Source organism: Bombina bombina, chromosome 6 (genome assembly GCF_027579735.1).
Source record: "Bombina bombina isolate aBomBom1 chromosome 6, aBomBom1.pri, whole genome shotgun sequence".
Lineage (NCBI taxonomy): Eukaryota > Metazoa > Chordata > Amphibia > Anura > Bombinatoridae > Bombina > Bombina bombina.
The window spans coordinates 316,327,071-316,339,863 of NC_069504.1; the positions used below are offsets into that span (position 1 = coordinate 316,327,071).

Genomic DNA, 12,793 nt, shown 5'->3' on the forward strand with positions numbered 1-12,793 from the left:
TTTTGGATCATGGGTAAAATTGTCCGAATAGTTTCCATTTTGAACGATGGAACTCTTAGGAATTTGTTTAGGATCTTTAAATCCAAGATTGGCCTGAAAGTTCCCTCTTTTTTGGGAACCACAAACAGATTTGAGTAAAACCCTTGTCCTTGTTCCGACCGCGGAACCGGATGGATCACTCCCATTAATAAAAGATCTTGTACGCAGCGTAGAAACGCCTCTTTCTTTATTTGGTTTGTTGACAACCTTGACAGATGAAATCTCCCTCTTGGGGGAGAGAATTTGAAGTCTAGAAGGTATCCCTGAGATATGATCTCTAACGCCCAGGGATCCTGGACTTCTCTTGCTCAAGCCTGGGCGAAGAGAGAAAGTCTGCCCCCCACTAGATCCGTTCCCGGATCGGGGGCCCTCGATTCATGCTGTCTTAGGGGCAGCAGCAGGTTTCCTGGCCTGCTTGCCCTTGTTCCAGGACTGGTTAGGTCTCCAGCCTTGTCTGTAGCGAGCAACAGCTCCTTCCTGTTTTGGTGTAGAGGAAGTTGATGCTGCTCCTGCTTTGAAATTACGAAAGGAACGAAAATTAGACTGTCTAGCCTTAGGTTTGGCTCTGTCTTGAGGCAGGGCATGGCCTTTACCTCCTGTAATGTCAGCGATAATTTCTTTCAACCCGGGCCCGAATAAGGTCTGCCCTTTGAAAGGTATATTAAGCAATTTAGATTTAGAAGTAACGTCAGCTGACCAGGATTTTAGCCACAGTGCTCTGCGTGCCTGAATGGCGAATCCGGAATTCTTAGCCGTAAGTTTAGTTAAATGTACTACGGCATCTGAAATAAATGAGTTAGCTAACTTAAGGGCTTTAAGCTTGTGTGTAATCTCATCTAATGGAGCTGATTCAAGTGTCTCTTCCAGAGACTCAAACCAAAATGCTGCTGCAGCCGTGACAGGCGCAATGCATGCAAGAGGTTGCAATATAAAACCTTGTTGAACAAACATTTTCTTAAGGTAACCCTCTAACTTTTTATCCATTGGATCTGAAAAGGCACAGCTATCCTCCACCGGGATAGTGGTACGCTTAGCTAAAGTAGAAACTGCTCCCTCCACCTTAGGGACCGTTTGCCATAAGTCCCGTGTGGTGGCGTCTATTGGAAACATCTTTCTAAATATCGGAGGGGGTGAGAACGGCACACCGGGTCTATCCCACTCCTTAGTAACAATTTCAGTAAGTCTCTTAGGTATAGGAAAAACGTCAGTACTCGCCAGTACCGCAAAATATTTATCCAACCTACACATTTTCTCTGGTATTGCAACTGTGTTACAATCATTCAGAGCTGCTAACACCTCCCCTAGTAATACACGGAGGTTTTCCAGCTTAAATTTAAAATTTGAAATATCTGAATCCAGTTTGTTTGGATCAGAACCATCACCCGCAGAATGAAGCTCTCCGTCCTCATGTTCTGCAAATTGTGACGCAGTGTCTGACATGGCCCTAATATTATCAGCGCACTCTGTTCTCACCCCAGAGTGATCACGCTTACCTTTTAGTTCTGGTAATTTAGCCAAAACTTCAGTCATAACAGTAGCCATATCCTGTAATGTGATTTGTAATGGCCGCCCAGATGTACTCGGCGCTACAATATCACGCACCTCCTGAGCGGGAGATGCAGGTACTGACACGTGAGGCGAGTTAGTCGGCATAACTCTCCCCTCGTTGTTTGGTGAAATATGTTCAATTTGTACAGATTGACTTTTATTTAAAGTAGCATCAATACAGTTAGTACATAAATTTCTATTGGGCTCCACTTTGGCTTTAGCACATATAGCACAGATATCTTCCTCTGAATCAGACATGTTTAACACACTAGCAAATAAACTAGCAACTTGGAAATACTTTTCAAGTAATTTACTATAATATGAAAACGTACTGTGCCTATAAGAAGCACAGAAAAAGTTATGACAGTTGAAAATTAATAAACTGAAAAGTTATAGCATCAAATCTTTGTAAAAAACACAATTTTAGCAAAGGATTGCTCCCATTAGCAAAGGATAACTAACCCTGATAGCAGAAAAAAAAAAAATAAATACAGAAATAAACGTTTTTTTATCACAGTCAACTACAATCTCACAGCTCTGCTGTGAGTGATTACCTCCCTCAAAACAAGTTTTGAAGACCCCTGAGTTCTGTAGAGATGAACCGGATCATGCAGGGAAGACAATAAACTTCTGACTGAATCTCCCCCTCACACATAACAGTGAGAGAGATCAGTAAACTGTCATAAATTAAATAAAACGACTGCCAAGTGGAAAAAAAAATAGTGCCCAAAACATTTTTTCACCCAGTACCTCAGAAAATTAAACGATTTTACATGCCAGCAAAAAACGTTTAACATTAATAAATTGAGTGTTATTAAAAAGCCTGTTGCTAGTCCCTGCAAATTAGGCTAAAGTTTTATGCATACAGTATAATTCCAGTGAAGTGCCATTCCCCAGAATACTGAAGTGTAAAATATACATACATGACAGCCTGATACCAGTTGCTGCTACTGCATTTAAGGCTGAGTTTACATTATATCGGTATGGCAGAATTTTCTCATCAATTCCATTGTCAGAAAATAATAAGCTGCTACATACCTCTTTGCAGATTAATCTGCCTGCTGTCCCCTGATCTGAAGTTTACCTCTCCTCAGATGGCCGAGAAACAGCAATATGATCTTAACTACTCTGGCTAAAATCATAGAAAAACTCAGGTAGATTCTTCTTCAAATTCTACCAGAGAAGGAATAACACACTCCGGTGCTATTATAAAATAACAAACTTTTGATTGAAGGTATGAAACTAAGTATAATCACCACAGTCCTCTCACACATCCTATCTATTCGTTGGGTGCAAGAGAATGACTGGTAGTGGCAGTTGGGGGAGGAGCTGTATAGCAGCTCTGCTGGGTGAATCCTCTTGCACTTCCTGTTGGGGAGGAGTTAATATCCCATAAGTAATGGATGATCCGTGGACTGGATACACTTAACAAGAGAAACAATGATTTATTCATTTTAATGACAATTTAACCAGTGGTTGTTCAGGGAGGTGTTGTGTACCATGTATTTAACACTACAGTACCCCCAAACTCCAAAGGGCCAGCTCTGAATTAAAATATAATGGCAGGTATAGATAGATGATGAGGTCTCCCACAAGTATCCTGTGAAACCTTGAAATTTAGCTGCAGTGTCAACTTTTTGCACCCACAAATGATCTAGAAAGCATTTGATAAAGATGATTCACAAGATGCAAGACAAAAGAATAAAAGGATTGAATAAAAACAACACAACATTAGGTCCAAGGAACAATTTAATTTAAACAAATATTACAAATTCAATTTGAACCAATATGAAGTTTAACAAGAATTAAAGGGATATGAAATCCAAAAATGTTCTATTGTGATTCAGACAGAGCATACAATAAAAAAAAAGTTTCCAATTTACTTCTATAATCAGATTTGCTTTGTTCCCATGATATTCTTTGTTGATGAGATAACTAGGTCGTTGTCTGGAGCACTACATGGCAGGAAATATTGCTGCCACCTAGTGCTCTTGCAAATGGATAACATTCTTGCAAAACTGCTGCCATATAGTGCTCCAGAAATGTGCTAGCTCCTAAGCATACATCCCTGCTTTTCTAAATAAAGATACCATAAAAACGAAGACAAATTGATAATAGAATTAAATTAGAAAGTTGTTTAAAACAAATTTGTATACAGTTGACCTGCACTTATCTTTATATAACATGCTGCCAAACATAAATACATTGGTCTTTCTGTTGCCATTTATTTGTGAATGGTGTTACTAAGTGACTAATGCCTTAAAGGACTGATCTCTGCCAATTACTGCTCCTTGCGAAGCTATAACAACAGGCCATATTCAGTCCATTCCTTTTAAAGTAATAATAAAACAACAATTACTGAAAAGCAGATGTGCAAACTGTACCAGAAATGCAACTACATGCAGTATTTATGGTTTTACATTTTTGGAATTGCTATTATTTTAAATTCAGATTAATCTCATTATTTGGCAAGTTGGTAAATATTGTGTTTAAGTTTACTTAATTGAACATATTTTTTTCAAAGATTTATTGAAAGTTTTGATATATCAATCTATTATGAAACAAAAGCCTCTCTCTCTCTCTCTCTTATACATAAAAAGGAAAAAATAAACAGTTTTTCCAATACATTACTGAAGTTTATCCATCAAAATATGTAATAATGTTATATTGATTATGATGTTAACCCCTTAAGTACTGGGCATTTCAGACTACAACTTCCCCAAAAGACCAGAGCATTTTTAGCATTTTTGTCATCACTACATATTAAACAGAAACAGAGCCTTGATTTTTTATTTACCTATCAAAAAAAATAATAAAAAAATAATAATATATATATATATATATATATATATATATATATATATATATATATATATATAGGAATAAGTAAAATGTGTCTCCTCAGTGGACTGAGTTGACACAAGTGATACTCTGTAGTAGGCGCTAGTCAAAAAGTGAGTAGGAAATAGTGGCAGCTATATAGGACAAATACTGGGAGGGTTGTGAAGCCCTAGACAGTAAGAGTAAATGTATATTCAAAGATGGATACAGCGCCTATATGTCCAATATACTGTTGGGGTATGTGAAGAGTAAAAAAATGGGTAAAAAGAAAATTAAAAAATAATAATAAAAGATAAATAAATAAAATAAAATAAATGAAAGTCCAGCTAAAAATTGCATACAAAATATATGAACTCAGAAACAATGTTCATATGAGTCCTAAAAATAATATAATTCGTAGTGAATCTCCAGATGTAGTTGATATACAGTTATAGATGGTATATAATACCCTTACCAGATATTACCTCAATCAAATGAGGTAAGTATGCCGCACTGGGGGTATATATAGATGATTGGATTTCCTCCTTGTATCCAGCTGTAGTGCCTCTTGTGGTATTCGTTGACCTCTTGGAGTATGCAGGGATGTGTTTCTGATGGTGAATAGATCCCTTACACTTCCTGTGGGTTAGTGGTTGGCCTCTTGGAGTGCTTTTTCTGTCCTGGTATTAACTTTCTCCAGCGTGAGGATACCTCTGCGATCAGTTACCAGGGTGCAGGCGAGTCAGATAATAGTATTAGCTGGATACAAGGAGGAAATCCAATCATCTATATATACTCCCAGTGCGGCATACTTACCTCATTCGATTGAGGTAATATCTGGTAAGGGTATTATATACCATCTATAACTGTATATCAACTACATCTGGAGATTCACTACGAATTATATTATTTTTAGGACTCATATGAACATTGTTTCTGAGTTCATATATTTTGTATGCAATTTTTAGCTGGACTTTCATTTATTTTATTTTATTTATTTATCTTTTATTATTATTTTTTAATTTTCTTTTTACCCATTTTTTTACTCTTCACATACCCCAACAGTATATTGGACATATAGGCGCTGTATCCATCTTTGAATATATATATATATATATATATATATATATATATATATATATATATATATTTAGTAGACAACCCAAAGTATTGATCTAGACCCATTTTGTTATACTTCATGCCGCCATTTTACCACCAAATGCGATCAAATAAAAAAAAAAACCTTTAACTTTTTCACAAACTTTAGGTTTCTCACTGAAATTATTTACAAAAATCTTGTGCAATCATGCCAAAAATAGTTGTAAACGCTTTTCTGGGATCCCCTTTGTTTAGAAATAGCAGACATATATGGCTTTGCCATTGCTTTTTGGTAATTAGAAGGCTGCTAATTGTAGCTGTGCACCACACTTATTATTCCCAGCAGAGGAGGGGTTAATCAGGTAACTTGTAAGGTTAATTTTAACTTTAGTGTAGAGATTACCCATCCATCTGACACTTCCCACCACCTGATCCCTACCTGAACCCTCTCAAACAGCTTCTGTTTATTAATTATTTTTTTAATATTAATATTATTTTCTTCAGTGTAGGATTACCCCCTTACCTTCCCACCTCTCTGATCCCTCCCAAAAAGCTCTCTAACCCTCCTAACTAATTTCTGCCATCTTAGCTACTGCAGCTGTCTGCCAGTATCCAGTTTTCTATAATTTTTCTTTTCTATTTAATAAATAAAAAATAAAAAAAACACACATTTTTTTTCTGTAGAGTAGCTGCCCCCCCTTATTTACCCCACTTCCACCGCCAAGATTGTTTTCCTACCCTCTAATCCCCTCTTCACTCTAGGAGCCCCCTCTCCGCAGCTCCCAGCATTTATTTTTTCTGCAGTGTAGCAGTCCCACCCTTTCCTGCCCCTCTCTCCCCCCTCTAGCGATAGGCCGTCCACCCACACCACCAACAGCACCACCGCTACCCAATGCAGAGAGGGACAGAGAGTGTCTCTCTCTGCATCGGTAACTCTGCAACTCTATTTCTGCACTGCCCCACTCATTGGGCATGCAGAAATAGCGTAATCTCGCTACTTTTAGCGATAATGTGGCAGAGAGAGGCCCAGGACAGCAGCGTTGTATAGGGTACGGCGCTGGTCCTTAAGGTTTATTTGTCCTATTTTAAATGTAAGATAAAGGCCTCTAGTTATGTTGAAAATCTTTATTTGTTTCCATTAATCAATATTACAACAGTTTCTGCCTCCTGAGAACAAGTTTTACATAGTCCCATGGAAAGCCTTATTTTTAGAAAGTACAGAAACATTTTATGCATATATCCAGCAAGAACACAAAACAAACTTTAACTTCTAAAAAAGAAAGAAACATAAAACAAATCAAGATCAGTGTTTACATATACCGACATAAGGCCTCTAGTTATGAAGGTCTGTCGGACCTGATCCAGCAGTGCGGATCAGGTCCGACAGACCTCGCTGAATACGGCGAGCAATACGCTCGCCGTATTCAGCATTGCACCAGCAGCTCACAAGAGCTGCTGGTGCAACGCCGCCCCCTGCAGACTCGCGGCCAATAGGCCGCCAGCAGGGGGGTGTCAATCAACCCGATCGTACTCGATCAGGTTGATTTCCAGCGATGTCTGTCAGCCTGCTCAGAGCTGCTGTTTCTGGCGAGCCAGAAAAACGGGGCATCAAGCTCCAATCGGAGCTTGATACATATGCCCCAATGTCTGTGTTTAAATAGGCAAACATTACTAATTCTACCATCGGGTTAGGTTTCTGCTTAAGGCTTGGCTTAGAGCTAAGTCCTTGATTTCTAACACATTGTTAAGCAATTTATTGTGACCATTTATAGCAGCTAAGGGTTAAAAAAGGTTACCACAATTTTATTATTATTGCAAAATTTGCTTCCCATTTTAAACTATTTATCACTTGGTAAATTTTCAAAACCCTCAGCAATAATACCAACTTTTTTTTTTTTAAATGCACAACTTTTTGTTCCACCAGTTCCCAAAAAACAAGAATTTTTTTATCATTTTTATGAATTAAGGAATAATCTGAATAATGGTTTACCTGGGCTAACAAAGAGATATTTTGAAAATCCTGGTCTAAACTGTGAAAAGAGCATATGACTTTAACAGCACAAAGAAACAAAAAATATTAAATACATACAGGGTTTTATGTTTGTGAAGCGATTTTTTGAACGATTCCATGGCAGATCAGCATCAGATATTGCAAGATCTTCAATAAACTTTGGAAGTTCCTGTTTAAATATAAATAAATATATATATAATCAATGCTTGCATACTTGATATAATGTTAACTTTGTTGAGATCTCCATATTGTACTCAATCAGATTTACATTGACACTAGTAGAAAATACATGATTTCTTTGGAATTACTTGTAGTCATTAGTAGCATTGCGGAATCTGTTGGCGCTCTACAAATACCTGATAATAATAACTCAACCTCAATGTGTTAGTAAAATCACTCATATTTTTGGTTGAGGGTTTTTAATAAAGGGAAAGGGTATCAAAAATATTAAATAGATGAAATTAAACATGAAAAATGTTAAATAAAGGTTAAGCTACCAAGACATGCATGTTTGTGTACAACTGATACTTATTTATTTTTTTACTAATAATTTGCTTGTAAAGTTGTGTGTTCTCTCATTTATTCCATTAAGTGTGTTCTTAAATTGTTTAAATAATATGAAACATACTTTAATTCTACCTGAATAGCTTTTATGTTTGGCGAAATACTGGCCAACACATTCAAACAAAATTGTAACCTGAGGTATTTTATTTGCTACATATAGGCATATTTGTACCCCTATATTATTAATATAATACAATCAAGGTGCAGATTACCTTAAATTAGCACAAAAAACATGAACAAATCATTACATAGCTTCTTTTACATTAGGAAAGTCTGTCACTTGATTTTGTTTTAGTTTTATAATGAATCCATTGTTTGATGCGTACAAGCAATAAAAGTGCCTACTGTAATTAGAGTGTTGCTCTCTACGCTATAAGTAATGTTTCACAGCTGTTAAATTCTGAAAGCTTGTTAAGGAAGATTAAAATACTGGATGTCTACAACTGCCATCCTATCTGGTTAGCCTTTAGGAAATGATATGAAAGGAATTTCGAACTATACATTTTATATATGGTAGGAAAGTGGAAACTGTACTTGAAGACTAGACAACGCTGCTTAATAGTTTATATATAAGCAACGCTTTAACGGTTTGAACACCACATTCTCCTACACAAAAGTTACCTTGCTAAAGTGAGAAGTAGATGAAAGACTTATTAAATAATAAAAAGAGGATAAAAAGTAAATGAAAAAGAAACGCACATTGCTAGAATTTACAGGTGCTGTAACAGATATGGAAAAAAAGAATCACAGTAGTGAATGGAAGAGCTTAACAAAATAGAAAGTATTAGGCAGAAATATGTGTTAAATTCAAGAGAAAATGATAACAAATATCTAATACTGCAGTTTATCTTCTTGTAATGCAATTCATTATTAAAAAAAAGTAGAAAATCACATTTTTAGGAGTAAACATTGATTAACGAGACAATAAAGGAAAAATTTAACTTACTACTTTTATAAAATGTAATTTGTTCTCTTGGTATCCATAATTAAAAAGCAAACCTATGCAGGCTCGAGAGCAGTGGTGCATTACTGGGAGCTAGCTGGTCACTAATGTCTACAGAGATTTTCCTTTTGCCACTGGCTCACCACATGGGTTCAGTTAGTTCCCAGTAGTGCAAAGCTGCTCTGCAGGTTTTAAACAGAATTATATTCAAGTGAAAGTGCAATTATGAACACTCTAAAAATATTAGAACATTTTATTTTCCCAATCTTATGTCCCTTTAAGACTATGCTATATTTAGCGCATTGTAATAACAAAACTTAATATATTGTAACATTTGTTTCACAATTTTGTGTTTTGGTATTTTTTGTACTAAACTTTATTAGGGGACATCATTTTTTATATTAAATCTTATCACCATAAGCAAGTTAAAGAAACTACCAAACATACTAATTTGATACAGAACAGTGTGGAAATGGACGATCTGCTCCTGCTATTGGCTGGGACATTGTCTAATGAAAAAATATGAAATTGTGACAAGCTGAGAGCTATAAGTTACTGCAGCAGACTATGTTGGTGCTTTCTAATGATTTCTCTATGTGTTTTTAAATCTTGTGAATGAGCATTAACTTTTAACACAATAAATTACATAATTTCCCTATAGTGGTGTTTACAATCTTGTTACAGGTCATTGAAATAAGCATTAGGTTAGATTGTGTGATTGGACATTGGTAGGACCTTTATATGTAATTGAATGAAGACTATAATAGTTAAACAATATAATTCTGTGACTCTCTTTTTACATATATTACGCAAGGGGTGCAATTCCCCCCCCCCCCATTGTTTTTAAGTATTTTTAAAAAAAAGAAACAGCAAAGAGAAAGTGGTATTTTGGATAGTGTGACAGAGCACAACTTAACCAATGACTTGTAGTACAAATTAAATGAGAATGCTACTACCAAACTGCAATTTCCATTAAAGTATGTGGTATGACATATATATATATATATATACAGTGGGGCAAAAAAGTATTTAGTCAGCCACAAATTGTACAAGTTCTCCCACTTAAGAAGATGAGAGAGGCCTGTAATTTTCATGTGGAAACAAATCCAGACAAAAACATTGTCTGATTTGGAAAGAATGTATTTGCAAATTATGGTGGAAAATAAGTATTTGGTCAATATCAAAAGTTCATCTCAATACTTTGTTATATATCCTTTGTTGGAAATGACAGAGGTCAAACGTTTTCTGTAAGTCTTCACAAGGTTGTCACACACTGTTGCTGGTATGTTGGCCCATTCCTGCATGCAGATCTCCTCTAGAGCAGTGATGTTATGGGGCTGTCGCTGAGCAACACAGACTTTCAACTCCCTCCAAAGGTTTTCTATGGGGTTGAGATCTGGAGACTGGCTAGGCCACTCCAGGACCTTGAAATGATTCTTACGAAGCCACTCCTTCGTTGCCCGGGCGGTGTGTTTGGGATCATTGTCATGCTGAAAGACCCAGCCACGCTTCATCTTCAATGCCCTTGCTGATGGAAGGAGGTTTGCACTCAAAATCTCACGATACATGGCCCCATTCATTCTTTCATGTACATGGATCAGTCGTCCTGTTCCCTTTGCAGAGAAACAGCCCCAAAGCATGATGTTGCCACCCCCATGCTTCTTAGTAGGTATGGTGTTCTTTGGTTGCAACTCAGCATTCTCTCTCCTCCAAACACGACGAGTTGTGTTTCTACCAAACAGTTCTACTTTGGTTTCATCTGACCATATGACATTCTCCCAATCCGCTTCTGGATCATCCAAATGCTCTCTAGCATACTTCAGATGGGCCCGGACATGTACTGCCTTAAGCAGGGGGACACGTCTGGCACTGCAGGGTCTGAGTCCCTGGCGACGTAGTGTGTTACTGATGGTAGCCTTTGTTACGTTGGTCCCAGCTCTCTGCAGGTCGTTCACTAGGTCCCCCCATGTGGTTCTGGAATGTTTGCTCATCGTTCTTGTGATCATTTTGACCCCACAGGGTGAGATCTTGCGTGGAGCCCCAGATCGAGGGAGATTATCAGTGGTCTTGTATGTCTTCCATTTTCTAATTATTGCTCTTACAGTTGATTTCTTCACACCAAGCTGCTTGCCTATTGCAGATTCAGTCTTCCCAGCCTGGTGCAGGTCTACAATTTTGTTTCTGGTGTCCTTCGACAGCTCTTTGGTCTTCACCATAGTGGAGTTTGGAGTGTGACTGTTTGAGGTTGTGGACAGGTGTTTTTTTTTTACTGATAACAAGTTCAAACAGGTGCCATTAATTTAGGTAATGAGTGGAGGACAGAGGAGCCTCTTAAAGAAGAAGATACAGGTCTGTGAGAGCCAGAAATCTTGCTTGTTTGTAGGTGACCAAATACTTATTTTCCACCATAATATGCAAATAAATTATTTCCAAATCAGACAATGTGATTGTCTGAATTTGTTTCCACATTTTGTCTCTCAGTTGAGGTATACCTATGATGAAAATTACAGGCCTCTCTCATCTTCTTAAGTGGGAGAACTTGCACAATTGGTGGCTGACTAAATACTTTTTTTGCCCCACTGTATATATATATATATATATATATATATATATATATATATATATATATATAGCAATAAACCATGGATTGCAGGAGCTCTTTGGGACACAGGATTTTGTCTTAACCCATTGAGAAAGATACCAGCAGGTATCGAAACGTTTGGGATGACCTCTTTCTACTGATTTCCTTTGAAGATTGATTAAAGGCTTTTACTGTTTTTTCAAAGACCGGAGAGTGAAGCGTTTTTCTTCCCCTTAGGGGGTTGACTGCTATTGCTAGATATATATATATATATATATATATATATATATATATATATATATATATATATATATAAAAATCGGTATCAAGAAGGGCACTCTCAGGATTTGTAAATTCAAATACAGTGACTTTATTCGTACATCAACAAAGAATGGTCGACGTTTCGGCTCCAATCCGAGCCTTCATCAGGACATATTAAATCTGCAAACGGCTGTATAGCCAAACTCCCAAAGTGGAAAAAAGAAGATATATATAGAAGATAAGCAGCATGTAGACCAGGATCCGGTGTAAATCCCACAGTATCCACAGCAGCAAAAAAAACAGCACCAGAGGTAATGAATATAACCTTTTATTGTAGAAAAGACATAACGTTTCGGCCCCAACCAGGAGGCCTTGGTCACATGAAACAAGTCACCCAGGACAAGCATAACACACACCCCCATAAGTGTATCTTAAATACCCCCCTGAGTCCCTCATATATGTGTACATGTGTATTTAGGTGTTTTTACAGGGAGTGCAGAATTATTAGGCAAATGAGTATTTTGACCACATCATCCTCTTTATGCATGTTGTCTTACTCCAAGCTGTATAGGCTCGAAAGCCTACTACCAATTAAGCATATTAGGTGATGTGCATCTCTGTAATGAGAAGGGGTGTGGTCTAATGACATCAACACCCTATATCAGGTGTGCATAATTATTAGGCAACTTCCTTTCCTTTGGCAAAATGGGTCAAAAGAAGGACTTGACAGGCTCAGAAAAGTCAAAAATAGTGAGATATCTTGCAGAGGGATGCAGCACTCTTAAAATTGCAAAGCTTCTGAAGCGTGATCATCGAACAATCAAGCGTTTCATTCAAAATAGTCAACAGGGTCACAAGAAGTGTGTGGAAAAACCAAGGCGCAAAATAACTGCCCATGAACTGAGAAAAGTCAAGCGTGCAGCTGCCA

General features: G+C 37.2%; 1 protein-coding gene across 1 annotated transcript in view; it reads right to left on the bottom strand.

Moving 5' to 3' along the window:
- The window catches only part of PTPRQ (protein tyrosine phosphatase receptor type Q), a 538,955-nt gene that overhangs the window by 34,825 nt on the left and 491,337 nt on the right, over window positions 1-12,793 (bottom strand). The window contains 1 exon segment of the mRNA XM_053719240.1: window positions 7,595-7,685. Coding sequence (XP_053575215.1) covers window positions 7,595-7,685 — 91 coding nt within the window.